Source organism: Clupea harengus, chromosome 21, assembly GCF_900700415.2.
Source record: "Clupea harengus chromosome 21, Ch_v2.0.2, whole genome shotgun sequence".
Classification (NCBI taxonomy): domain Eukaryota; kingdom Metazoa; phylum Chordata; class Actinopteri; order Clupeiformes; family Clupeidae; genus Clupea; species Clupea harengus.
In genome coordinates, this window is record NC_045172.1 from 14,038,769 (window position 1) to 14,066,180 (window position 27,412).

At 41.8% G+C, this 27,412-nt stretch overlaps 1 protein-coding gene across 2 annotated transcripts; it reads right to left on the reverse strand.

The window, feature by feature from the left end:
- Nucleotides 1–431: 431 nt before the first annotated feature.
- On the reverse strand, nt 432–13,229 carry cpo (carboxypeptidase O). 2 transcript variants are annotated; one of them, XM_031559039.2, is made up of 9 exons: nt 12,829–13,229; nt 6,696–6,762; nt 6,028–6,129; nt 5,117–5,221; nt 4,875–4,991; nt 4,033–4,126; nt 1,734–1,936; nt 1,426–1,510; nt 432–1,287 (listed from the first exon to the last, which is right to left on the reverse strand). In XM_031559039.2, the coding sequence occupies exons 1-9, from the start codon at nt 12,891–12,893 to the stop codon at nt 1,010–1,012; spliced, it is 1,116 nt and encodes a 371-aa protein (XP_031414899.1). In that variant the 5' UTR covers nt 12,894–13,229; the 3' UTR covers nt 432–1,009. The 2 variants fall into 2 exon arrangements, with proteins under 2 accessions (XP_031414899.1, XP_012695983.2); XM_012840529.3 differs by lacking the exons at nt 432–1,287; nt 1,426–1,510; nt 1,734–1,936; ... (3 more) ...; nt 6,028–6,129; nt 6,696–6,762 and adding exons at nt 8,193–8,688; nt 8,811–8,895; nt 9,119–9,321; ... (3 more) ...; nt 11,802–11,903; nt 12,354–12,420 and having other exon boundaries at nt 12,829–13,203.
- Nucleotides 13,230–27,412: the final 14,183 nt, after the last annotated feature.

The following is a 27,412-nucleotide window of genomic DNA, read 5'->3' on the forward strand; positions in this document are numbered from 1 at the left end:
GGGAAAGGGGGGGGCAACATTTTTTATAAATATAATTTCAGACACCAGATGATCAACCCAATGGAAAGGGGTAAACTAAATATTTACAAACAGCACATTTCTTCGTCTGAGTTTGTCGCACTCTATGTGTGTAGTCATCATCCTTTGAGCAGGCAGGTATATTCATACTCTCTAAAAGTTTGGATGTTTCATATGATTCTTTCATATTTGTCACTTTAGATTATTCACTTTAGGTAACTGTATTAGTAACTTGTACCTGACAAATACATTGTGATGATCTGATCCCCTGTGGCCTGTCAAAAAATTCTTAACAAGAGAAATATTGCTAGGTAATGATTTTTCCGTAATGACTGGCTAGGATTAGTTTCAAAATAAAAAGCAGTAATGTAAGTCTTTAGGTACCTGGCTAAACACCTGCGCTAGACACGCTGCAGCAGAACTGTTACGTTTTATTACACTGTGGATCACATCTGAACATATTGTACCCAATATGAGCACTAAATATCACGTTCAAAGAAGCACAACAAGTTTGTCAGTAACATTTCCTGACAGCAACACACTAATCGCTTATTAACGTGACTAGTGCATGAGCAGTGATTGACACCTCGTCAGATACTCCTCCTGGCTCTGATTGGTTGTTTTGATTTGGTCATAGAGGATTCTTGCAAATTACATTAGTAGCACTACATGGAGCCTGAGGTGCCCCCATTTTTCACAGTTTTTCACAGATTATCTGTGTCATGTACTACTGTCAGGAGACAGAGACAGTTTTAGCAAATATGACAAAAGGGTATTTTTACACGGGTTACCATGGCAACTTTAATACATGTAATAGGCTAGGCTAGCAAGCTAGTCCACTAGAAGTTGCAAATTTAGCAATAGGAGGAGGAGCCGAAACAACTGTTGCAGTAGTGGGAAAAAATAGTAAGGACTTGCACATTAGCAATAAGTAGGAACATCTCATTTTGCCTGTGACACTATAGCATAGAGATAGTTGCCAATAATACATTTATAGTAAGGGTGCGCTAGTGAGACATACAGCTAACAGGACAGTCCATATGGTGGCTATTACAGTGGCAGCAGTATTTGGAGTAGTAATGTGGAAGGCCTTGTCATGGGCATAGGTGATGATGGAACGAACTCCAGCGTATGCCTCCTCACACGTGGGCTTGATCTGGTCTTCAGGCAGCTCGAAGCCATGCAGACCTTTGTCCCTCAGTTCAAAGGTGAAGGCCAAAGGTATGCCAATCAGACGAGCCCAGTCTCGGGAAGAGCCCGAGTTTGGATCTGTGAGGGGAGAGAGAAAGAAAGGGAGAAAGGCAGAGAGAGAGAAAGAAAAAGAGAGGAATTGGTTGCTTGTTTAGTTTGTGGACAACAGTTGGTTTGTGGAAACAAGAAGAACTTGTTGAATGTATGGATACTCACAGAGAACATTAGGGGAGCTTCCTACTGTGTAGTCCATTCCGTGGACATCTTTAATGGCTTTAGCAGCAGCAAGCCCCACTGACATCTACCACAGCACAGATGGCAAGCATAAACATAGTGTACAGATTTAGGTAAACATTTTTACATATTCTTTTTTTTCCCATCTTTTTTTGTCTGTCCCAATACCCTCCCTTTCTCTGTCTTTCTGTTTCATTCCCTTCACTCTATCAGTCCTTCCTGTCTTCCCTCCCCTTCTCACTGTCACTCTTGTCTCTATCTTTTCTGTCTTTCTCTGGAGTCAGACTCACCAGTTCATCGTAGTTAGGTGCGGTGATGTTAGGGTGTCCGAAGGGTACCAGGATGAGCTGGCCGTAGGAGTGGATGGTGAGGAAGCACAGGATCTCGCTGCTCCTCGCCTTCACAAAGTCTGTGACGGCCTGCGCTTCACTTTCAGACAGCACTCGGGCGCCATTATAAACCTCTGAACAACAGTTCCTGGAGATGCCCACCGCTGTTAGAAAGAGAACAGTTTCTGGTTTCATTGTGGAATTTAACCATGCTAATGTTAAGTTACTCAGCACACTGTTAAAAATGATTTGGTACTATGTGATAATACTACTACTGCTGCTGCTGCTACCACTATTACTTCTACTGCTACTACTACTACTGCTGCTGCTGCTACCACTACTACTTCTACTACTACTACTACTGCAACTGCTATTACTACTACTGCTTCTGCTACTGCTGCTGCTGCTGCTGCTGCTGCTGCTACTACTACTACTACTACTACTACTACTACCAGAGATGGGCAAAAATACATCAAAATGTATTTTGATACAAAATACAAAATACCCCTCAAATAAATGTATTCAAATAAAATACAAAATACTGGTGCCAGAAAATGTAACAAAATACAATACATGTATTTTGTATTTAAAATATAGGAAATACTTTTTCTGGATTTTCCGTTCTCTCACAGTTTGGTATAGCAGAGCATTCAGTTTTGGGCTATATAATGTACACATAGCTCTGGGAACCCCACAAAAAGGAAAAACAGTCACAGAATATCAGTGTAACTAAGCAAAGCTATTGATTGATTATGTATATATATATTTTTGCAGGCAGCAGCTGTGTGACTCTCATGTTTTCACAAAACAGGGCTCTCAATGCAATCTCTATGGCTTCCGGGAGGGCTCGCCCCACCGTGCTTTCGTCATACGTAAATGCGTATAAGGACGTCATACAGCTTTGATCAAGTCACAGGCCGTGTCTATTACAGCGCACTTGCACACTTCAAACACTGACTTTCAGTGCTTAGTGCGTTCACACTGACAGAACCATCAGAATTCAGGGCACTGAAAGTACCCGGATGGCGCACTGCAAACGGTCAAAAAATGCAGTGTGAAACGATGGACACTACTCGCCCTAAACGGGCGCCATCTTGGCTACGTAGCGGAAGAGGAGGAGCTTTTGGCAGCTTTTCAGTTTGGAAAGTTGGCTTCGCAAATCACTTCAACCATTATTGCTAGTTACAATAACTGTGTTATCTGATAGTACAGTGTCTATTTCTCGGTAACCTTTGAAAAATCTAAGCGAGAAAACGCCAAAAGATGTACATTTACATACAAAACACGGATGTCAGCGGAGTTCGGTCGGCCATCTTTGTTTAAAATTTCCAGTTGGCCGGAGGAAGCTGGAGCACAGATTTATGGGTAAAAGGCTTGCACACTTGCGTCTCTCAGTGTTCCATTTGAGACAACACTAATCAGCGACAGAACGCATTACAGATGTAAGTGCTTAGTGTGCACTACGCACTGTATTGCAGTGTACTTCGAAAACCGGCGGTAATAGCCAAGGCCACATTCTGTCAAGATGGCTAGCGTTCAGTGCAACAACTCGATTCGCTCTTTGATAGAACCAACTTTAAGTCGGAGTACTAATGAAGATAAATTGACAAGGATCAAGACAGCTATCTAACTTTTCGAACACAGCCCTGTTTTGTGAAAAAAATGGATTTAACATGAGAGTCAATGAGAGAGATCTGGGGCAATTTCCATTTCGCCCCAAAAAGGGGCGGGGTCATTTGAAGTACCACTTTTGCCTGACTGTTGCCTGATTCGACATTGACATTCAGAGGCAGATCAGACAGTCTAGTGGTAGAATCCGACTTCTGCCTTAACAATGGAGAAAGTATTTTGAGTATTTTAAATACAAAATTACTCCACTCTAAAGTATTTTGTTACAAATTACGTTAGATTTTTTATCGGCCCTATCAAATACAAATTACAAAATACTCAAAGCAGTTGAAATACGTATTTCAAATACAAGTAATTGAAATACTGCCCATTTCTGACTACTACTACTACTACTACTACTACTACTACTACTGCTGCTGCTGCTGCTGCTGCTGCTGCTGCTGCTACTACTACTACTGCTGCTGCTACTACTACTACTACTGCTGCTGCTGCTGCTGCTGCTGCTGCTACTACTACTGCTGCTGCTGTAAAATAATCCTCATCATCATTATATAACATGAATGTGCCCAACTTGAGAGATATAACAGTGAACAATGAATCATGCAACAACAACAAAAAGGGCCACTCTTACACCCCCAGTTTGCATCAAAGTTGCGGTTCAGATCAGTGCCCATGCAGGAGTCTCCACAGTTGCCTGGCGATCTGGATTTCCTCCACAGTCGTGTCTGAAAAGAGACAGCAGATACTGAATTACATTCACTCCTTCTTGACTCACCTTTGCCCTTGGGAATGGTGCTATACAACTTTATATTATCCATCAGTAATGACTGTCGTTAAACTTTTTTGTCAGTTGGTACGGCTGTCAGAATGTCTGTGGTGTAACCATGTTGACTGATGATCTGAATAATATTAATTAAGAGACCCCTCACACCCCGGACACAAATTATTCAAACTCCTCCCCTCTGGTAGACGCTACAGATCACTGTTCGCCAAAACCTCCAGACACAAAAACAGTTTCTTCCCCCTCGCCGTCTCACTACTGAACAACTAACCCACTGTAGCATATATATTTATATTCATATATTTATCCCTGCACTTCTCGCACTCTCCACTTCTTCTTTGCACTACTGTTGTGCAACATTTCACAGCTACTGTATATAGCCATTCCGCCTTGTACATACTTTCTTAAACTCCTTAGTCCATTGCACTGTTGCACTGTTTGTTTGTTTGTATTGTATTGTATTGTATTGTATTGTGTTGTATATTTTGTGTAAGCACACTGAGAGTCACTTTACCAAGTCAAATTCCTTGTTTGTGCAAACTTACTTGGCCAATAAAACCTGATTCTGATTCTGATTCTAAATGGCCATCAACTTAACCATAATCTTTTATTTATCTGTGATAATGTTCATGTTATTGCATGACCTAATATAAACAATTATGAATAGTACCATCAAGCAAAAATGTACTTACAGACTGGTTGAACCATGTGTGCGCATAGCCATCCATATTTAAGACAGGGGTCACATACAAGTCCATGTTTTTGAGCATCTGACCTATTTTCTCATCTGTCTTGTATGTGTCGAGAATCTGATAAAAAAGAAAAGAATGAGCGATGGGGCTGGGATTTCGTTTCTTGGGAAACTTGACTAGAAGCAGATGCAGATGAGCTTGACATATGAAGATTAGTGAATATTATCCTTTGTTTAACCCACCTGTCTGACAAAATACTGGCAGAAGGCCGGGGAGATCCATTCTCGGGCGTGGATACCACAGTCCATCCAGATGGCCTTTTTCTTCTCAGTGGATGCCAGGCCAATCTGCAAAATCATAGATTCTAAATGTATGTAGTGCAGCTCCACTAGCTCCACAGTCTTTAAGAATACACACAACTCTCTGATATGCATGCCTACATTACATGGGAAACCCCTTTGTGCTAAAGTAGTGCTAAATCTAAGCACAAGATCATATGAACCACTACTGTCTTTTCAGATGTCTACCAGAAGGCTCAGAAGCCCTCTAGTTTGTAGTTGATATCAGGTTCATGCATTCAATGGGTATAGAATACACTGAGTATAGTTTTAGGGTAAATATTGGGGGAAATTCAGAGATAAAATTAAACAAAATGCTTAAGTTGCATGGTGTGGGTTGATTCGAAACATTCTCAAACTGGTTTAAAGTAGCCTAGCAAGTGAGCGCAAGGGTAAGTGCTAGCGGAGAAAGCCTTAATGTATATCTTTGCTCACGTGCAGGAAACAAGGGAAAGACATTGGCTAGGTTACTTATCAGGTCAGCAGTCATAGCTGTTATTGACGCGTCTCAGGCATTCTTACTAACCAGCTTATCTACCACCTTGATAACTACCTTAATAACTTAATGTACCCAATACCTCACTAAACTAAACATCCAAATACTGACCTGAAATGAACATATTGCGGTTGGGGCATACATTTGCTTAAGTTTAAGCAAAAATGTAAAAGTAAATCTAGTTTTGCCTCATGAAGTTGTCATGATCCAGTGAGATATGATACAGTTTATCTAATAGAAACACTGAAAAAATAAAATAACACTGGAACAGAGTTCATCATTATTGTCATCTAAAGACTGCTGCAGTAAGTAAATATACCTTCAAAAGTTTAATGCCTTGTTTCTCATATGTGTAGCCATAGTTTATGATGGTGACGACACCCTGGTTCTCCTTTTCCAGCTGCTCCATCCATCCAGAGATCTATTCAGGCAAATGCAGACATGTTAGCTGAGGACGTCCTCAGAGTGCACTTTTAATAACAATTTGGAATTATTCATTTGGAGAGCTCAGTGGTTGGTGAAGCATTACTTCTGAGGGACCAGGTGAAGTGCTGGGAGCGGTAGCTGTTATAAGATTTGCTTAATAGGTTTAATAATAAGCCAAGAAAGTTACGGTCAACACCAATGTAAGAGGCCCGTCAAACCCTTTGAGGGGACAGTATGGTGTCAGTCATCACTATGAATGTGAATAACTGCCATACTGACCACCATACCTCTTGATGCTCTTTCGCTCGGGTTGTAAGCAAAGAGCAGATATCGCAAAACAACATTTAACCTCAGCTAACATGTTTTCAAAAGGTTATTAAAGGCCAGCAGGTCAGAATATTATGAAGCAGTACATTTTAGTTATTTGTTTGTGATATGTTGAACTGAACCAACTCATCTTGCTTCTGCAAGGGACTTGTAAATGCCACGTAATGTCTTAGTTTACTGAAGTTAAATATTTGACACCAGTAGTTTTTTTCCTGTGGAAAGAGGTTGCCTCACCTCTGACATGTTGTGATATTTAAAGTAGTCATAATTCCTCGGTTCAGGGCCCTCCGCAACTCTTTGGCTATTAGAGAAGCAGAAAAGGAAGACATAAGAAGAGAAGAATGTGTGGAGACTTATCCCCATCTATATATACATCAGCAGTGTCCATGGTGCTGGGGAAATTAAGATAGGGTTTCTCAAAGTTCTTCATCTAGACCAAAGGATGTATATCAACAAGGAATTTAATCTCAGAAGAATTATTCTGTTAGTAAAAAGAAAAACTGTTTAATTATGCATGAATCACACAATTCAGTTAAATGTAATCAAACTACAGAAATGTCCTCGTTTTTGTTCAATGTATTTTCCACTCAGTCCGTAAAAAATATTTCACAGGGTTAGTAGAATTCTAATGCAAATATTTGGTGTGACATATGTATATAGATATAGCCATACATATGTATGTAGCTATAGAAACATTAAAGGCACTTACCTCGCCTGACTTCCTAATCCACCTATAACCAAAAGTACTAAAATCCCTCTGATTGTTTGTGACATGGTTGAACTCCGTCTTTCACAACCTCCAAACATAGTCCTCTCCCTTACCTCAACGCAACTATATAAAGACATGTATATGTCATGTGGCAGATAAAGTAAAGAATAGGATGGGAAATAATCAGGACCGCACTACTCCAGAAAAGTTAGCAGAAGTGACAATGAGGAAATGGGAACATACTGCATCCTTTGCAGATAGTTTACAGGAAGCTTTTAAGACGTCAACCCAATGGAAAGGGGTAAACTAAATATTTACAAACAGCACATTTCTTCGTCTGAGTTTGTCGCACTCTATGTGTGTAGTCATCATCCTTTGAGCAGGCAGGTATATTCATACTCTCTAAATGTTTGGATGTTTCATATGATTCTTTCATATTTGTCACTTTAGATTATTCACTTTAGGTAACTGTATTAGTAACTTGTACCTGACAAATACATTGTGATGATCTGATCCCCTGTGGCCTGTCAAAAAATTCTTAACAAGAGAAGTATTGCTAGGTAATGATTTTTCCGCAATGACTGGCTAGGATTAGTTTCAAAATAAAAAGCAGTAATGTAAGTCTTTAGGTACCTGGCTAAACACCTGCGCTAGACACGCTGCAGCAGAACTGTTACGTTTTATTACACTGTGGATCACATCTGAACATATTGTACCCAATATGAGCACTAAATATCACGTTCAAAGAAGCACAACAAGTTTGTCAGTAACATTTCCTGACAGCAACACACTAATCGCTTATTAACGTGACTAGTGCATGAGCAGTGATTGACACCTCGTCAGATACTCCTCCTGGCTCTGATTGGTTGTTTTGATTTGGTCATAGAGGATTCTTGCAAATTACATTAGTAGCACTACATGGAGCCTGAGGTGCCCCCATTTTTCACAGTTTTTCACAGATTATCTGTGTCATGTACTACTGTCAGGAGACAGAGACAGTTTTAGCAAATATGACAAAAGGGTATTTTTACACGGGTTACCATGGCAACTTTAATACATGTAATAGGCTAGGCTAGCAAGCTAGTCCACTAGAAGTTGCAAATTTAGCAATAGGAGGAGGAGCCGAAACAACTGTTGCAGTAGTGGGAAAAAATAGTAAGGACTTGCACATTAGCAATAAGTAGGAACATCTCATTTTGCCTGTGACACTATAGCATAGAGATAGTTGCCAATAATACATTTATAGTAAGGGTGCGCTAGTGAGACATACAGCTAACAGGACAGTCCATATGGTGGCTATTACAGTGGCAGCAGTATTTGGAGTAGTAATGTGGAAGGCCTTGTCATGGGCATAGGTGATGATGGAACGAACTCCAGCGTATGCCTCCTCACACGCGGGCTTGATCTGGTCTTCAGGCAGCTCGAAGCCATGCAGACCTTTGTCCCTCAGTTCAAAGGTGAAGGCCAAAGGTATGCCAATCAGACGAGCCCAGTCTCGGGAAGAGCCCGAGTTTGGATCTGTGAGGGGAGAGAGAAAGAAAGGGAGAAAGAAAAAGAGAGGAATTGGTTGCTTGTTTAGTTTGTGGACAACAGTTGGTTTGTGGAAACAAGAAGAACTTGTTGAATGTATGGATACTCACAGAGAACATTAGGGGAGCTTCCTACTGTGTAGTCCATTCCGTGGACATCTTTAATGGCTTTAGCAGCAGCAAGCCCCACTGACATCTACCACAGCACAGATGGCAAGCATAAACATAGTGTACAGATTTAGGTAAACATTTTTCCATATTCTTTTTTTTCCCATCTTTTTTTATCTGTCCCAATACCCTCCCTTTCTCTGTCTTTCTGTTTCATTCCCTTCACTCTATCAGTCCTTCCTGTCTTCCCTCCCCTTCTCACTGTCACTCTTGTCTCTATCTTTTCTGTCTTTCTCTGGAGTCAGACTCACCAGTTCATCGTAGTTAGGTGCGGTGATGTTAGGGTGTCCGAAGGGTACCAGGATGAGCTGGCCGTAGGAGTGGATGGTGAGGAAGCACAGGATCTCGCTGCTCCTCGCCTTCACAAAGTCTGTGACGGCCTGCGCTTCACTTTCAGACAGCACTCGGGCGCCATTATAAACCTCTGAGCAACAGTTCCTGGAGATGCCCACCGCTGTTAGAAAGAGAACAGTTTCTGGTTTCATTGTGGAATTTAACCATGCTAATGTTAAGTTACTCAGCACACTGTTAAAAATGATTTGGTACTATGTGATAATACTACTACTGCTGCTGCTGCTGTTGCTACCACTATTACTTCTACTGCTACTACTACTACTGCTGCTGCTGCTACCACTACTACTTCTACTACTACTACTACTGCAACTGCTATTACTACTACTGCTTCTGCTACTGCTGCTGCTGCTGCTGCTGCTGCTGCTGCTACTACTACTACTACTACTGCTGCTGCTGCTGCTGCTGCTGCTGCTGCTGCTGCTACTACTACTACTACTACTACTACTACTGCTGCTGCTGCTGCTGCTGCTGCTGCTGCTACTACTGCTGCTGCTGCTGCTGTATAATAATCCTCATCATCATTATATAACATGACTGTGCCCAACTTGAGAGATATGACAGTGAACAATGAATCATGCAACAACAACAAAAAGGGCCACTCTTACACCCCCAGTTTGCATCAAAGTTGCGGTTCAGATCAGTGCCCATGCAGGAGTCTCCACAGTTGCCTGGCGATCTGGATTTCCTCCAGAGTCGTGTCTGAAAAGAACAGCAGATACTGAATTACATTCACTCCTTCTTGACTCACCTTTGCCCTTGGGAATGGTGCTATAAAACTTTATATTATCCATCAGTAATGACTGCCGTTAAACTTTTTTGTCAGTTGGTACGGCTGTCAGAATGTCTGTGGTGTAACCATGTTGACTGATGATCTGAATAATATTAATTAAGAGACCCCTCACACCCCGGACACAAATTATTCAAACTCCTCCCCTCTGGTAGACGCTACAGATCACTGTTCGCCAAAACCTCCAGACACAAAAACAGTTTCTTCCCCCTCGCCGTCTCACTACTGAACAACTAACCCACTGTAGCATATATATTTATATTCATATATTTATCCCTGCACTTCTCGCACTCTCCACTTCTTCTTTGCACTACTGTTGTGCAACATTTCACAGCTACTGTATATAGCCATTCCGCCTTGTACATACTTTCTTAAACTCCTTAGTCCATTGCACTGTTGCACTGTTTGTTTGTTTGTATTGTATTGTATTGTATTGTGTTGTATATTTTGTGTAAGCACACTGAGAGTCACTTTACCAAGTCAAATTCCTTGTTTGTGCAAACTTACTTGGCCAATAAAACCTGATTCTGATTCTAAATGGCCATCAACTTAACCATAATCTTTTATTTATCTGTGATAATGTTCATGTTATTGCATGACCTAATATAAACAATTATGAATGGTACCATCAAGCAAAAATGTACTTACAGACTGGTTGAACCATGTGTGCGCATAGCCATCCATATTTAAGACAGGGGTGACATACAAGTCCATGTTTTTGAGCATCTGACCTATTTTCTCATCTGTCTTGTATGTGTCGAGAATCTGATCAAAAAGAAAAGAATGAGCGATGATGCTGGGATTTAGTTTCTTGGGAAACTTGACTAGAAGCAGATGCAGATGAGCTTGGCATATGAAGATTAGTGAATATTATCCTTTGTTTAACCCACCTGTCTGACAAAATACTGGCAGAAGGCCGGGGAGATCCATTCTCGGGCGTGGATACCACAGTCCATCCAGATGGCCTTTTTCTTCTCAGTGGATGCCAGGCCAATCTGCAAAATCATAGATTCTAAATGTATGTAGTGCAGCTCCACTAGCTCCACAGTCTTTAAGAATACACACAACTCTCTGATATGCATGCCTACATTACATGGGAAACCCCTTTGTGCTAAAGTAGTGCTAAATCTAAGCACAAGATCATATGAACCACTACTGTCTTTTCAGATGTCTACCAGGAGGCTCAGAAGCCCTCTAGTTTGTAGTTGATATCAGGTTCATGCATTCAATGGGTATAGAATACACTGAGTATAGTTTTTAGGTAAATATTGCACTTCAGAGATTAAATTAAACAAAATGCTTAAGTTGCATGGTGTGGGTTGAGTGAAACATTCTCAAACTGGTTAAAGGTAGCCTCACATGTCAGTGCAAGGGTAAGTGCTAGCGGAGAAAGCCTTATCTATATCTTTGCTCATGTGCAGGAAACAAGGGAAAGACATTGGCTAGGTTACTTCAGGTCAGCAGTCATAGCTGTTATTGACGCGTCTCAAGGATTCTTACTAGCCAGCAAATCTACGACCTTGATAACTACCTTAATAACTTAATATACCCAATACCTCACTAAACCAAACATCCAAATACTGACCTGAAATGAACATATTGCGGTTGGGGCATACATTTGCTTAAGTTTAAGCAAAAATGTAAAAGTAAATCTAGTTTTGCCTCATGAAGTTGTCATGGTCCAGTGAGATATGATACAGTTTATCTAATAGAAACACTGAAAAAATAAAATAACACTGGAACAAAGTTCATCATTATTGTCATCTAAAGACTGCTGCAGTAAGTAAATATACCTTCAAAAGTTTAATGCCTTGTTTCTCATATGTGTAGCCATAGTTTATGATGGTGATGACACCCTGGTTCTCCTTTTCCAGCTGCTCCATCCATCCAGAGATCTATTCAGGCAAATGCAGACATGTTAGCTGAGGACGTCCTTAGAGTGCACTTTTAATATCAATTTGGAATTATTAATTTGGAGAGCTCAGTGGTTGGTGAAGCACTACTTCTGAGGGACCAGGTGAAGTGCTGGGAGAGGTAAGAGGTAGCTGTTATAAGATTTGCTTAATAGGTTTAATAATAAGCCAATAATCAGTCATCACTATGAATTTGAAAAACTGCCATACCGACCGCCATACCTCTTGATGCTCTTTCGCTCAGGTTGTAAGCAAAGAGCAGATATCGCAAAGCCACCTTTAACCTCACCTAACATGTATTCAAAAGGCCAGCAGGGTAGAATATTATGAAGCAATAACTCATCTTGCTTTTGCAAGGGACTTTAATGTTAAAGTTAAATGTTTGACACCAGTAGTCTAATTTTTTTTTCCTGTGGAAAGAGGTTGCCTCACCTCTGACATGTTGTGATATTTAAAGTAGTCATAAATCCTCGGTTCAGGGCCCTCCGCAACTCTTTGGCTATTAGAGAAGCAGAAAAGGAAGACATAAGAAGAGGGTGGATCCCCATCTATATCTACATCAGCAGTACATCAGTGTCCATGGTGCTGGGAAAATTTGAATAGTGTTTCTCAAAGTTCGTCATCGAGACCCAAGTATGTATATCAACAAGGAATTTAATCACGGAAGAAGTGTTCTGTTAGTAAGACGAAAAACTGTTTAATTATAGACAACAGCATGAATCACACAATTCAGTTAAATTTAATCGAACTACAGAAATTTCCTAATTTTTGTTCAATGTATTTTGCACTCAGTCCTTAAAATATTTCACAGGGTAAATAGAATTCTAATGCATGTATTTGGTGTGACATACTGTATGTATGTAGATATAGCCATTAATATGTATGTAGAAACATTAAAGACACTTACCTCGCTCGACTTCCTAATCCACCTAGAACCAAAAGTACTAAAATCCCTCTGATTGATTGTGACATGGTTGAACTCCGTCTTTCTCAAAACATAGTCCTCTCCCTTACTTCAACGCAACTATATAAAGACTCCTTATCTGATAGGACTGAACAGTATAGCAATTCATGTCTTTTGTTCAGAACCTCACAGGGTAAACCTTATCTGTGACGTGAAAAGTTGTGTAATGTGTAATTGTTGATCATGGATGTTGACGCAGCCAAAGGAGTACTGGCTAGTGTGCAGTTACTCAGGGCAATTTTACAAATCTGAGGGTATATTGATAGGAGGAAGGAGAATATCTGGGGGGGAAATGTTCAGATGCTAATGGGTCAGTTCTCAGTGAGACAAAGACAGAGTACATATCCAGGGTTATGGGTTACAGTCAGATGATACAAAAGGATGTAAGTACTTAGTTCATGTCTGACACAACAGGAGAATAGCAACATTCCAATATCAGTCTCCCATATGAGCATTTCTATGCTCACACAAGACTTACTATGTAAACAACCACTTACAACAGGAAAACAGTAATATTCGGTTCCATCACCTCACTACTAATCCACTCCTCCACTACTACTGTACTACTGTACTACTGTACTACTGTACTACTGTACTAATGTAATACCCACTACTGTACTACTGTAATACCCACTACTGTACTACTGTCATATTAAAGGCCTTGGAAAATCGTTGAATGATGTATTATTCACTGTTGTAAGCCTTCTTACGCCCCACACGTGACACTGCAACCTTTGAAGGCTCACTGTCCTTTCTTCATATTCTCAGGACAATCACAGGTAATCAGCGATGGATTAATGGAAAAGGGGAGTGGTCAAAGGATATTATTTTCCTCTTCTTATCATTTGTTCTCTTTATTTTTGGACCAGACATCTGGAACTGACCTTTCATCATGAATACTAGGCTTATCATGTAAAAGGCCTATTAGCGGTGAATAGTGTTATATTCCCCTCCTGATAAGAATATCTGTGTTCTTTAGTGATGCCTGCTAGTATGGAATCTGGAAGGCCTATTAGTGCAGCTTTTTCTTTTGTTGCATTTTCTAAATGTATGGCTTTTACCAAATAAGGCCAGTGCTGTTTAGAATATCCCCGGATAGCCCTTGGTCACTGATGGTCGAAGACTGTTTTGTCTGGAATATTCAAACTTTTAGTGATCCAATATATGGGGCATTAATGACATAGCCTAATTTGTTTGTGCGTTTTCCATGCAAATGGACCAGTAATGTTTAACTCAAGGTGCCTTGGGGTAGCCTATCTCAGTTACACTCAGCCTGTGTGCCATTGTAGCATAGTCATGAAGAATGGAAATCAAATGCTGTCTGAATACATTTTATTTAAAAAAAAAGAAATCATCAAAGTTGTTATACCTGGATATAGGAAATCATTCTACACGTTTACATTTATTTTCAAAACCTTAATTTTTATATTTCACAAACTTTAGTTTTTGTTTGTTTTGAGAGCCCAGTCAAGATAGATACAAGAAGATTGAAGGCATTTTAATGAATGTGTCTGTAGCGAAAATAAAATAATGGGCTAGAGGTGTCTGTCACTATGTACTGCATCATGATTAACCATTTAAAAACAATACAAAATAGAAATCTTAAAGCAGTCAGACATTTTGGGTATTTGGGGGTGGAACTGAATATGAATGTGATATTTAATTATTTGGTGCCATATCATTACTGGCCCATTCAGTAATGGCACATCGCAGCGACTCTTTAACCCTCCTATTATGTTTGGGGTCAATTTGACCCCATTCAATGTTTAACGTCTCTAAATAAATGTTTGACATAATTGTTTTTGCTTCATATTTAATGACTTTTCCTTATTTAATGGGGACAACTGGGTAAAGACAAAATTAACATGATGATATGTTTTCAATGTCCTGTACACATACTTTACGCATAGGTGTTGTTTGGGGTCAATTTGACCCCAGGCTGTTTTAATTGTATAAAATATCAAGAAATATCAACTTTTTTCATCACATTGTTACTTTTCTTGATACAAGAAATTGTTTTGTATTCCAAATGTTATAGATAACAACAATATGTACTTAGAAATAATATGAAGCCATAAAAAACACCAGAAGGATATTTCTTTCCAATTTTAGGTCAATCAGTGAGATTTTATGGGGATCTGCATATTTCTCCATAGTCGCGTAACATGTATTCTAGATGTATAAAGGGGGTGGGTGGGGGTATGGTTTTATTTTTAAGGGCTATTTAGGTAGTCAACAAACAAACCTAAAGTACCTGACACAAAAACTTGGGTAAAAAAAAAGAATTATGATATTTTTTTGGAGGTTTAAATTGCTGGGGTCAAATTGACCCCAAGCATAATAGATGTGGGTAAAATTTGAACATAATAGGAGGGTTAAACTGCATTTTTTTCCTGTTACCAGCAGAGGGAGACATAGATCAACTCTCTCTAAATGCTGGTCCAAACTAACCAAAGCCACTTCGACGGGGCGAAAAGAGGAGACGATGAGAGTACAGCCAGTGGGAAAGTCTGGCCACAAGGACCTCAGGCACACGCACACACACACACACACACACACACATCCCTGGCTCTGAAACACAGGCAGTGATCTACACCCCTGTTTTTAAGCCCAAAAAGGCACCGTGCTCAGCAGCCCAAAGACGTGACCCTACATTTCAGACTCTTCTCCTCTCGCCTGCTCTCATCTGTTCTCTCTGTGACTGCTCTCAGACAACTGCTTGGCTTCTGCCAGATCAGGGCCTAATCAGGGCCGCCTCACAGTCACCTGCTGTTATTTTGTCATTGAGCACAAAATGTAATCTGCACAGGCTTGGAGTCAGCCTTGTAAGGAATAGCCATTTGGATATAGTGCTAGAAGGTATGGTGCCAGAGCAGTAGTGTTAGTTGCCAGAAAAATTACCTTTGGTCAAATCACTCACCCTGTACTCTCCTCTGTGCTATACACTAGTGTCTCCACAGGAGGTGCTCTATGACCAATACTTTTACGCCAGGAGTGTTATTCATGAGTCTGTATACTTGTCACCCATTACTGTTCTGTAAATACAGAATAAATATAAGATAATAGATGTAGTACTCTGGCTCAATATTGCTGAGGAGTAAGATAATCCATCTGAACAATTTCCTTTGCTCAGATCATGGTGTATACAACCCACGGTGACCATGTCAGCAACCTCAGCATGCAAGAACATATGCGCCGGCGCATATGCGCGTGTCGTGTGTGTGTGTGTGTGTGTGTGCGCGCGCGCACATACGGTATACTAATTCAGAAACAGATGTTCATCTATTCACCCAACCCTGCTCTACATAAACTTCTTGAAATATAGCCCTGATCTCAGTGGAAGCTGAGTTACCGGGGACCTGGGGATGTTTTCTTCTGTCTGCACAGTGACTGGGAGGAATGTGAAGGCCACTGTCACATTAGATCTGGGTCAGGTTTCCAGAATAATGTGCACACAGACCTCTTGGGCATCATATCATGGTGTGAGTCCTGGCATCATGATGTCATGGTGTATAAATTACCATGAGATGTGTCTGGCAGGCTGGGACACAGAGTGAAGACCCACTTCAGCAACATCATGCTATAGGCCTCATATAATTATACTGTCAGCTTTCACGTGTGTTTTGAACTGTTATGGTTCATTGCCATGACAATACACTGATATTTATCAGATATAATTCATGTGTGTGCATGTTATCATCAGAAGCAGCTAGTCAAAGCCAATGCTGTTGATCCAACTTCACTGTTAAATTACATTACTTTATGGACCTAAGGATGGTAGAGCGAACTACAGATTGTATGTCATGATGCTATACAGTTCCTGACTCCTGCTGTCTATGTGGACATCGCCTAGTGTACAAAAACCCACCAGAAGCCACTAAAGGCTTACATGCAGTCCACTTAAGACAAACCTCGTTTGTATCTAGGTTGTGGTCCATCTGATTGTCCACTCTGATCAAGCTTATCAGAGCCTCGGGGCCCATGTGGGAACTTGTGTATGACACATCCAAGACTGTTTTACTTTACACAGACTCCTGCAGCCCTAACAGAGGCTTATTGACATAACAGAGGCTTAAGCAAGAGGTGGCCGTAGACTTGGTCCTTTTTTAACTAGTACTGGGTCAGCATGCTTATTGATAAGCCTACTTAAAAGAGTGAGTCAAAGGGGGCGTGTTTAATCTCCTAGAAATGTTTGGGGTTTTGATGGAGTTGTGGCTACATCGGCCACATCTTTGATCAAAGACCCAAATCCCTTTGCTGTACCTCAGCTGGTTCTAATTGCCCACGTGTAGTTGTGTGTGTGTGTGTGTGTGTGTGTGTGTGTGTGTGTGTGTGTGTGTGTGTGTGTGTGTGTGTGTGTGTGTGTGTGTGTGTGTGTGTGTGTGTGTGTGTGTGTGTGTGTGTGTGTGTGTGTGTGTGTGTGTGCGTGTATATATGCATGTGTGTCTGTTTATTTGTGTGTGTGTGCCATTCGGTCTGTGTATGGGTCTGCTGATCTATACTATTTATTTTCAGGTGTGTGTTGTGCTTGTGTGTCTGTATGTGTGTGTTAAGGGTTGCACAGAGAAGCCTTCATTGTTAGTATTGTCTACATTTCCCATACTGCAGTCGCGGGTGTAGCAGGTGTTGAAGGAAGTTGAGAGCAGAGAAAGAGGAATTGATGAGTGTTTTGGGGGACACTGGTGAAGTAAATGTGTCTCTCCGTGAAATCACTGCTCGCACCAGAGGAAGGATGGTGACAGCAGAAATCAATGGTTTGGAAGTTCTTTGATAAAACAGGCCGTCATTGTCATAAAATAAACGTGCAGCAATTATGCATTGTAGACGGATCTCTCCAGGATGGCTCAAACACTGAGTCTGTCATATTAATTAATGTTGTTAAAAAAATAGATACAAGCAAATATGACTGATTTAAAATTGTAATCAGTTGGGCTTACCAATGAGACCAATGAGACCAACCCTATCATAGTTGCCTGCACCCCAGTCCTTGAGTTTATCAAGAAATGATTGCTCAATTTTAAAAAATCGTGCACTCGTACAACACCTAGTGTGTGTGTGTGTGTGTGTGTTTGTGTTTGTGTGTGTATGAGAGAGAGTCTGCCTATGTACATTATGTACATTATGTGTGTCACAGAGAAGGGCAGCCATAAGGAACCCCTTCTATCCCTGCAGCCCCATTATAACCATGTCTTCCTCCTGAGAGGGCACCTACGTGCCTGGACAGAGCCAAGAGCTGTGCAGTGCAGAGATGTCTCCTGGTGATTACCTCAGGTATGTGTGCGTCTGCACTGTTTCAGGAGCACAGGGGAGAGTCAGACAGTGACTAACGCACACAATCCTATCGCCTCAGGCCCTGATAAGGGAGACTTCCCCCTCACACTCACCCAGAAAGTCCACTCTGCTATGCATATACCTGCGCTAGCTAGCCATGGCCTTTTGTTCACCATGCGCTGGGCTGTCTCTCAGTTTGATTGTCTTGTTTTTGTGCTATCCTGTCTGACCTGTCGATTTGTCTGCTGTCTGACCTGTCTCGTTTTATGTCTCCATGTCTGTGTATCTGTCTGAGTCTGTGTTTGTGTCTGACTACCTTTCCCACCCCACAATCACAGGCTAATCTTGGTAACGGTGATTAATGACATAAACTTTTATGTGCACTGTTTGTATAGATAGCCGATTTCTATTTACAATGGAAAGTAGCACATTTAAAAATTAACCAGTCTCCACACAACTCGTTGTCCTTTGTATTTCAGATAGGACCAGGCATGTCGAAAGAATTCCTTGGACAAATCTGTACAGAGTAAAGAGACTGTTTTTTTTTTGTTTTTTTTTACAGTACATTAAAATGTACACACCACTAACCACCATGACATCACATCAGCCTTCGATACTTATAATCCCTTAACTATCTGTCCCCAGAAGCCCTATCTGACATGGGGATCTGGCCAACATCTCTGCAGGTCTTTGGAGCCCAAGACCATGCCATTGACTGGGCTCACCCAACATTTAAGGCTATAATTCCCTGGACGTAAGTGATGTGGACAGGGGCTCTCCCAAATCAGATTGACTTCAAAGAGGCCCCTAATGTCACGGGTGCTCGCTCACTGTTCATTTCATTGTAATTATACAGTTAGCCCTGCTGATAGCTCCACATTTTCCTTAGGTTGTTAAAGAGAAGCTGAGTCAAAGTGAAATAGCTGCCTTTTGTCAGGTCAGATCTATTCAAAGCCACTCAGCACTGGTTTCCTCTGATAGCGCTATCATGCTACGCCAGACCAACTAGACCAAACATACGAAGCATTGTTTTTGCAGCTTTTTCCACTGCAAAAGCCTGCCTGGTCCACGGAGATCATATCACACTTCACTCAAGACAAACACGAAGGGCGTGGAATGCTGATGTTGTGAATGCGAAAGGAAATTCCCCCCTTCTCACAAACCTGGAGATTTGGGAACCGTGTGAGTTGAGAATGTCTCCGTATAGAACAATACCATGAAAGGAGTTTGACCACAGAGGCCTTGGGAAAGGGTTTTGGAAGATCTCTTTCAGAGAAAGAGGCTGTGAAAAAACTCTCATAAGGGAGTGAATAATGTGAGAAGATCTCTCTTGCAGGAACAGACTGTATGTACATGGGCAGACTTCTCTGTGGAAGATTTCTCTAGATAAGGAGTCACAGAGTGAACCCTTCTGTTGGAGGAGGCTGTGAAAAGATCTCCCTAAGAGGAGGAGGCTGTGAAAGATCTCCGTAAGAGGAGGAGTCTATAAAAGATCTCTCTTTAAAAACCGTACTGGTAGATGTGTCTCAGAAAAGGAGACTTTAAGAGATATAGGTTCATGCCGTTACCTCTTCTCTCAACACACTTTCGTATTAACAAATCCGTTGTATGTAGCTTATTTATTTAAGTGCACTTCATTCTCTCTCTCTCTCTCTCTCCCTCTCCCTCTCCCTCTCCCTCTCTCTCACTCTCTCTCTCTCACTCTCTCTCTCTCTCTCGCTCCCTCTCCCTCTCGCTCACTATCTCTCTCTCTCTCTCTCTCTCTCTCCCTCTCGCTCTCTCTCTCTCCAAACATGTTATGCTCTCCTCCTCAGTCCCCCAGTGGATGACAGTGATGTATGATCGCAACATATCATTTCCTTCGCTGCGATACAATTTCCCCCTCCACTGTCCCTGCCTGCCGAGCTCCAGATGGTCCCTGCCAGGGTCTCTGCTGTGGTGGACCTGAAGAGCTGTGTGCAGCATGTGTGGTGGAGAACGCAGCCTGTAATATGTGATGTCATTCCCTCAAGGTTTATTTGTGTGCCCTTTGGTGTGTGTGTGTATGAAGGGATAAGGTCTATACAGTGATCATGTTTGTGTATCTCTCTCTTTCTTTCTGTTTTAAGTGTGGGGGTGTGGATCTTAGTTTGTTTTTGTGTGTTTTTTTGGAATGCATTTAAGTATGTGTGTGTTTCTGGGTCTGCACATGAGTGTTTGTTTGGGTTTGGATTGTGCTCTTTGGAATGTATGAAAACATTATCTTTATCATTATCTTTAACATTATCTGAAGCAAGTTTGTGAGCCTGCAACTGTGTGTTTTCTATGTATGAACTCTATCTCTCTATCTCTCTCTCTCTCTCTCTCTGTGTGTGTGTGTGTGTGTGTGTGTGTGTGTGTGTGTGTGTGTGTGTGTGTGTGTTGTTCTCGCAGGACGCGGGGGTCTGTCCGTCCCAGTCACGTTGGTCGGTTGGTTGGGTGTGGTTGGTTGGCTGAATTAGGCAGTTCAGAGCCTTAGAGCAGCAGCACCAGCAGCTCAATGTGTCATCTTTTCCCAGAGTCCTCCAGGGAGGCAGGAGGACTGCCCAATCCCATGTGTCTTCAGTTTGCCTGGGTTTGCCAAACCTTTGGTGTGGCATCTTCGTTCTCACTCACGTGGCTCGTAACTGGAAAACAGATGAGAGAAGGAGAGAAAAGATGGAAAGAGAGAGAGAGAAAAGGAGAGAGACAGGGCTGGTTGGTAGGGCATAAACAACATCGGCCCTTTAATAAACCCTGTCTTTTGGGTGAGCTACTTCGGGAAGAATGACTCGTATACTCTTAAAAAAAAAGTCTCCTCAGTGTGTACGGGGTCTTAAATCATGAATTTAATTGGGAGCAGTTGTAGACACGGTCACCATGTTGTGGATACCTCTCCACAAACCCCAGGTTTCATCTGCGCGCAGGATTCACTTCAGTGACTCATGAGTCAGGGCATTTAGCTCCAGACCCTCACATGTGCACCAAGAGACTGTCCCACAGGGAAAGGGCATCAAAGTAATTATACAACTTTCATCAAAACAGGAAGACATCTCTCCATATTTTGGAATAAAGAACAAAAACAGGAAAGGAGAAAGACAAGGGAGTGCTGCATGACCCTTCAGGCTTTTCATAGGGATTTGTCCATTTAGTTTCGGAATGATTCAAGGAACGCCGCCCGATGTTGAGGAGTCATGGTCCAGACAGTCACCTGTTTGGGTTGCACTTGGCAGTCAACTGAATTCTCAGTGGAGGCATTTTAAGTTTCAAGTTCGGGGTGAGAAAGAAGGTGTCCAACAGTCAACTGCTTCTGGAAAATGCCTGTACACCACAGAACTCAAGGAATCACAAAATTGGATTGCTTACATTTTTAAACGTGAGGTTGAGCAGAATAACTCCTTTATCTCTGTAGTGGGTTTTGGTCAGTACTCCGTTCACTTAGCTCAAACAGCATGTAGAGTAGCCAAGCCCAACAGCCCTCTCACACCTCTCTCTGTATGTGGGTGTTTGCTTAACATCTGCACCATGTCAAACAAACCGTCACTCATCTACTCTCTCCCCTCATCCCCCTCCATTTTTATCAGTCTGGGCATGCAGGGAGCCTTGGCAGGGGTCAAGCCCAGCTGTCTTGGCTCTTCTCCGCATTCACACACCAGTCCACACCAGTCCCCACCAGTCCAGCAAAGTCTGGTGAAGGTTGCATTAGTTGAGAGGCATTTGATTGGTTTGTGTCTGATAGGTGTTAATTAATGACCCAAGTGCTGAATGATGTTTTTGATCTGTTTGTGAGAGAGTGTTAGCGCCTCAGCTAATGCTAATGCTGAATGTCAATACTTTGTTAGTGTAGCGCTAACACAAACATACTAGGACTTGCATAGTAATGATGACAGATAACCACCCACAGCTTTGGGAAGGTGTGAGAATAATGAGAGGATTTGCAAGAGAGGAGTGAAGCAAATGGTTTACAGTGATTTGTAGGGGAAATGGTAGGAGTTGCAAATATTTGGCAAAGCCCTGAGAAGTTGTCGACAGGTGGGGGTGGGGGGGGGGGGGGTGGTGCTGATTGAGTTCTTGACGGGGGGTTGGGGGGGTGCAGGTTGTTGCTCAATTATTTTCCAAAGGCTTTAATACATGATCAAAATTGTTTTGGGCTATTTGTCTTTATCATTATTTTGAGATACGGGGGTATTCATAAAACATCTGGGGCTAGCAATTGGACATATACATTGAAAAAAATTATTTGTTTTGATGAGTAGTTGTTTTAGTGATCTTATCGAAATGATAACGCCTTTGACACATCAGAAGCACGTTTCTTGTGTTGGGTGTTTCAGTGAACATATGTACATCACCTAAATCCACTTCATATTCCTATTGTGCCGCTGTTGTGCTGCCTAGATCCACTGGGGCAGAGACCAGCATTTTGGAAGGTCTGGAGGAGTGTGCAGCAACTGTTACTTCTGTTTACTGATTTATGATTATCCAGTGTTTGGAAACTGCATTTCTAGGAATATCATATTATCTCTGATTTCTTCCTCAAACAGCCACGTTGACAGCCAAAAAGTTGTCTAGATTGTTGAGAGAGTCTCTGGTATCAGTAAGATTTTTTCCTTCCTTCCTTCTTTTTCCTTGTCCATCTCTGTTTATCTTTCTCTCTGAAAGTACTGCTGCTTTGAACACCAGGTAGTTCTGCTGTGCTGTTGACACTTCACCCTGTGAGAAAACCCACTGTTGTGCTGGCAGGGTTGACAGATGAAGACCTTATCTGATCCATCCTCCTCCTCCTCCTCCTCCTTAAGCCTTCACACTGTTGTTCCTCTGGAAGGCTGGTCTTCACGCCTCAGTGCCACCAGCTTCCTTTCTCATGGCGACTGTAAACAGACAAAAAGACAGTAAAGTAAAGCTGGTAACTTGAGCACACCAACTCAACATAAAACAGAATAGTTGTGTGTGTTTTTTTTTCATCATTTATCTTTACTCTTCTGTGTGGGCCATAAATGTATCATAGGCGTCTCAAGATAGGACCTCTGCCTAACAATGTACCTTGTGACTGTGTTTGGAAAGTTGTCAACCAAGAATTAAAAATGTCTATCTGTCCACAAATTTGCACCAAATAATATAGAATTGATGATTTGGTGCCAAATAATAATATTATATTATTTACAATAAATGATATAAAGTAATATGAAAATAAATGTCATAGAATGGAGTTTATTTTAGTCTGGATTTTTTGAGGAATGTGCTTGTTAATTCTCAGTTGACGAAGTGAACTACCAATCCAAAATACCCCCTTGCTGCTTGTCTAATGTAGATGACTAATGCAAACTGCTTTGAGTGATACCATCATGTTGCTGAAAAGAAACATTACACTGCCTTCATGTCTCAGAAGTGTTACTGATCACCATAGTAACTGTTGTTGCGATAGTTTTTGCCATGCCATTGATGTGGTTTCCTTCAGGCAAATTCCTCTATTCAAAATTAGCTTACATTGTGTGTACTGATGAGAATGGTCCGATACCAAAGGAAACTGCTGCACTGGGCAGAATAAAGACAGTCTTCTCACATAAGGGGAACTCCATGAATTTTTAAAGGGGAGGAGAAGGAGGACAAGGAGGAGGGTGTTGGTGTGATTTAAATAGAGTTTAAATTCAGCCTCATATTTCACAAACAATTCACCAAACAAACTGGCACGGTGGGGCCAAATAAAGCTGTGGAGCCAAGTGTCCATTTCCAGCTGGTGATGGAGGTCCAGTCAGAAGAATGTCTGGACGACTTCCCTTCCCAAAGCAGGGCCTGTTTGTCCTGAGGCCGGGGCAGTGAACCCCACCATGGCCCTGGGCAATCTCATGGGCATGTAGACACGAGTAAAACACACAGACCAATGCAAAAACATACAGATGAATCACACACACACACACACACACATACACACACACACACACACACACACACACACACACACACACACACACACACACACACACACACATAGCTGCCAAAATGCACATGTGAAAATATCTGCTACATACCAAAGCCATACAGACACTGTAAAAATATCTGAAGATATTAAAACAATATTCTGACGCTCCAGGAATAGCATCCTGTTAATCGTTAATATACAACAAAAACAATTTCCCTGCCGTCATGACAATAAAGTCAGATGTCCGACGCGCACATGCAGAGGCGGATCTGAGCCAGAGGAACCACAAAAAGTCCTAATACTGCACCGGAGATGTAGAACAGCAGAACCGGAGGATAAAAACTGATGGAGCTAAATCACATCTCCTTATAAGGAGCTTTCTTTTTCTCAGAGGCAACCCGGCAAGGCACGGCATTGAGGGAAATGGCTCTGATAGGATCATAATTGCAGACAAAATCTCCAGCTGAAACTGATATGTCTACTGTTGAATGGAGCAGAGGGGCCTTAGAGATAGCAGAAGCTAACTTTGTTTTTTTGTTTTAATCGCTGCACAGCTCAGTGGTAGCTCCTCTGCCAAACACAATGTTTTAGTAGCAACTGGACTTCTCAGAATCAATGTGGAACAAAGACAAGCAGGTTTTAGAGAATTGTTGTGACAGTTGTGCTCTCTGCACAGATCTTTATATAATTCAGAAAGACTTTTGGGGACTTACATAAGGATTTCATAACACATTCCTACACACTGAATAACTATATAAAAAGCAATACATGTGCGTTTATGAAGTTATGTCTATATTTGTAACATGACATAATTAGCATTCTCTTGACACATCAGACGTCAAGGTTAACCAGTGACACAGAAGGGGAGGAGATGCCCATGAGGGACTTTTGTGTTCATATTTTCCCCATGTCAGCACAGTGTAATTTATTGCAGTGGACATCTTACGCAAAACTACATATAAATATCATGAATGTTGAACGCTTATGAATGTGTGATAAAATCCCTGTGTAGGTGTCCTTCGAATCAAGTGTTACCCATTGTTCTTAACCATGTTTCTGTATTTACAGAGGAAAAAGGCTTGGGGCTGGCTTCTCTGTTGGGACTGAAACCTTTCCTGTGTTTGGTTCTCCCAGATGACAGTAGATGGATGGACGGTTTGTTTGGACAGTGGGGTAAAGTGAACCCTTTCTTAAAAAAACCTGAAGCACATCAAGAATAACTGTATGACAATTCATCAACAGCCTCTCTTGGAAACAGCCATGACTGTCAGAGAGATGTAAATATACAGATTAGTGCACACACACACACACACACACACACACACATACACACACACACACACACACACACACACACACACACACACACACACACCCACACACACAATGCGGGCCAAAAATGGTGAGACACATCCTCTGCAACCTCTATACGTCTCATCATTACTCCCAGTTGACAACAGATTAAAATAATAATAAACTCTCTCTGTACAAGTTGTCTTTATCACCATGTCCTCGTTTCACCCTCCCTCTATCTCTCTCTGCTTCATTCAGCCAGGACAATCTGACATGAAGTAGTTGCTGTTGTTCTCAGAAGTAATTCTTCTCTATCACCCCCTTGCCCTCTCTCACGCCTCTCTCCTCTCCCTATGTCTCCCCCAGCCTCCATCATTATCACTGAGTAAGGGCTACACCCTTGTGCCTTGCATCTCCTCCGGGGGCTGAGCGTGAAGCCTGAGGCCCATGGGAGGAACGGCCAGAGCAGAGGTGCTGTCTGTGGGGGAGACGCCGCAGTCCTTCCCCCCGCCTGCCTGCCTGCGTTCTAGATGTCTTTCCAGCAGCAGCACCCATGACATCATCCTAAATGATTTACGGCTCTGTGTGAGGAGGTGTGTGCATGTGTGTGTATGTGTGTGTGTGTGTGTGTATGTGTGTGTGTGTGTGTGTGTGTGTGTGTGTGTGTGTGTGTGTGTGTGTGTGTGTGCGTGTGCGCACGAGAGAGAGAGAGAGAGAGAGAGAGAGAGAGAGAGAGGGAATGAGAGGAGAAGCCATTCTGGATAATTACATACATGGGAAACTCTCCCAGCTTCCCAGCCATATTGTTATTGTGTGTGTGTCTGTGCGTGTGCATGTGCGTGTGCGTGTGCGTGTGCGTGTGCATGTGCGAGTATGTGTATGTGTATGTGTGTGAGATCTGTTTATGTTTGTTTGTGTGTCTAGGTGTCTAGGTGATTACCTCATCATTTATCCCTGCATTATTCTCATATCAGATCTTTTTTCTGCCATTTCTCCCTGTCCCACGCCCTCTTAGTCTGCCCCACTGTCAGATGTGTGTGTATGTGTGTGTGTGTGTCTGTGTGTGTGTTAGTGTGCCTCACTGTCAGATGTGTGTCCACGTGATGTTTACCTGTTTCAGTGAGCAGTTTACAGACCTCATAAAGACACTCCACATGTTGTTTGTTTGATCACTGAAAATGTTAATCAGACTGTTGTCATTTTCTCCATTACCTTAGTGTTACAAATAAGCAAGAAGTGATCCACTAATGATGGGCATCACTAAACACCGTAAGTCTTCTTAGTGCTCAGATAATAATCCAAATGTTGCGATAAGTTATGATGTAATGGCACATGCATAATGTCTAATGAGTTTTATTTTATGTCTATTATGTCTATTTTTTAACTATGAGAGTCTGTGCACTGTCCCAAAACCTGTGTGATGTCCAGTAGTTTACGCCGAGCCAAAATCAGTTAAGACAGTAATTTGTTTAATCTTACAAAAAGAATCCTTATCTTTCCCCTTTCCACATCTGTTTATACTTTTCCCCTGAAGTGAGTTAATGCCACCCCCCCTTCAGGTTGGAGTGGGGACGGCTTGATGCTCATTCTGATTAGTCACAAGTTCCGTGTTAAAGCCAGAGTCCAGCTGTTTTTGCCATCTGCTGTGGAGAACATCATGCCCACTGTCTCCTACACAGAAGTGGTGGCGTCTGCCAAAACATCTCACCGGCAGAACAACACCACAGCACAATAATGTGTTTCATTTGCTTTTGTGTTTGTTTGTTGTCTTTGTGTGTGAAGACAGACCGATATTTACTTTGCTGAAGTTTTATTCCTATATCCAATGACCATTTCCTTCCCTGTTTATAAACACATGCCATCGTCAACAGGGATGGGAAGGTTACTTTGGAAACGTCATAGGTGACAGATTACTAGTTATCCTGTTAAAAATGCGATACGTAATGTAACTAACATGTAATAACGTTACAATAAGTAATGTAATACATAACTAGCTGCTCCCCGCCTCGATGGTCAATGTCATGAGAAGGACATACACAAAAAATGAAC

Bases quoted from the DNA above. Each gene is read 5' to 3' on its own strand.
- cpo (XM_031559039.2), bottom strand. From the start codon at position 12,893: ATGTCACAATCAATCAGAGGGATTTTAGTACTTTTGGTTCTAGGTGGA. The intron at 6,763-12,828 runs GTAAGTGTCTTT...CTTCTCTAATAG, and splicing joins GGATTAGGAAGTCGAGCGAG to CCAAAGAGTTGCGGAGGGCC. The intron at 4,992-5,116 runs GTGGGTTAAACA...CTTTTTTATCAG, and splicing joins GCCAGTATTTTGTCAGACAG to ATTCTCGACACATACAAGAC.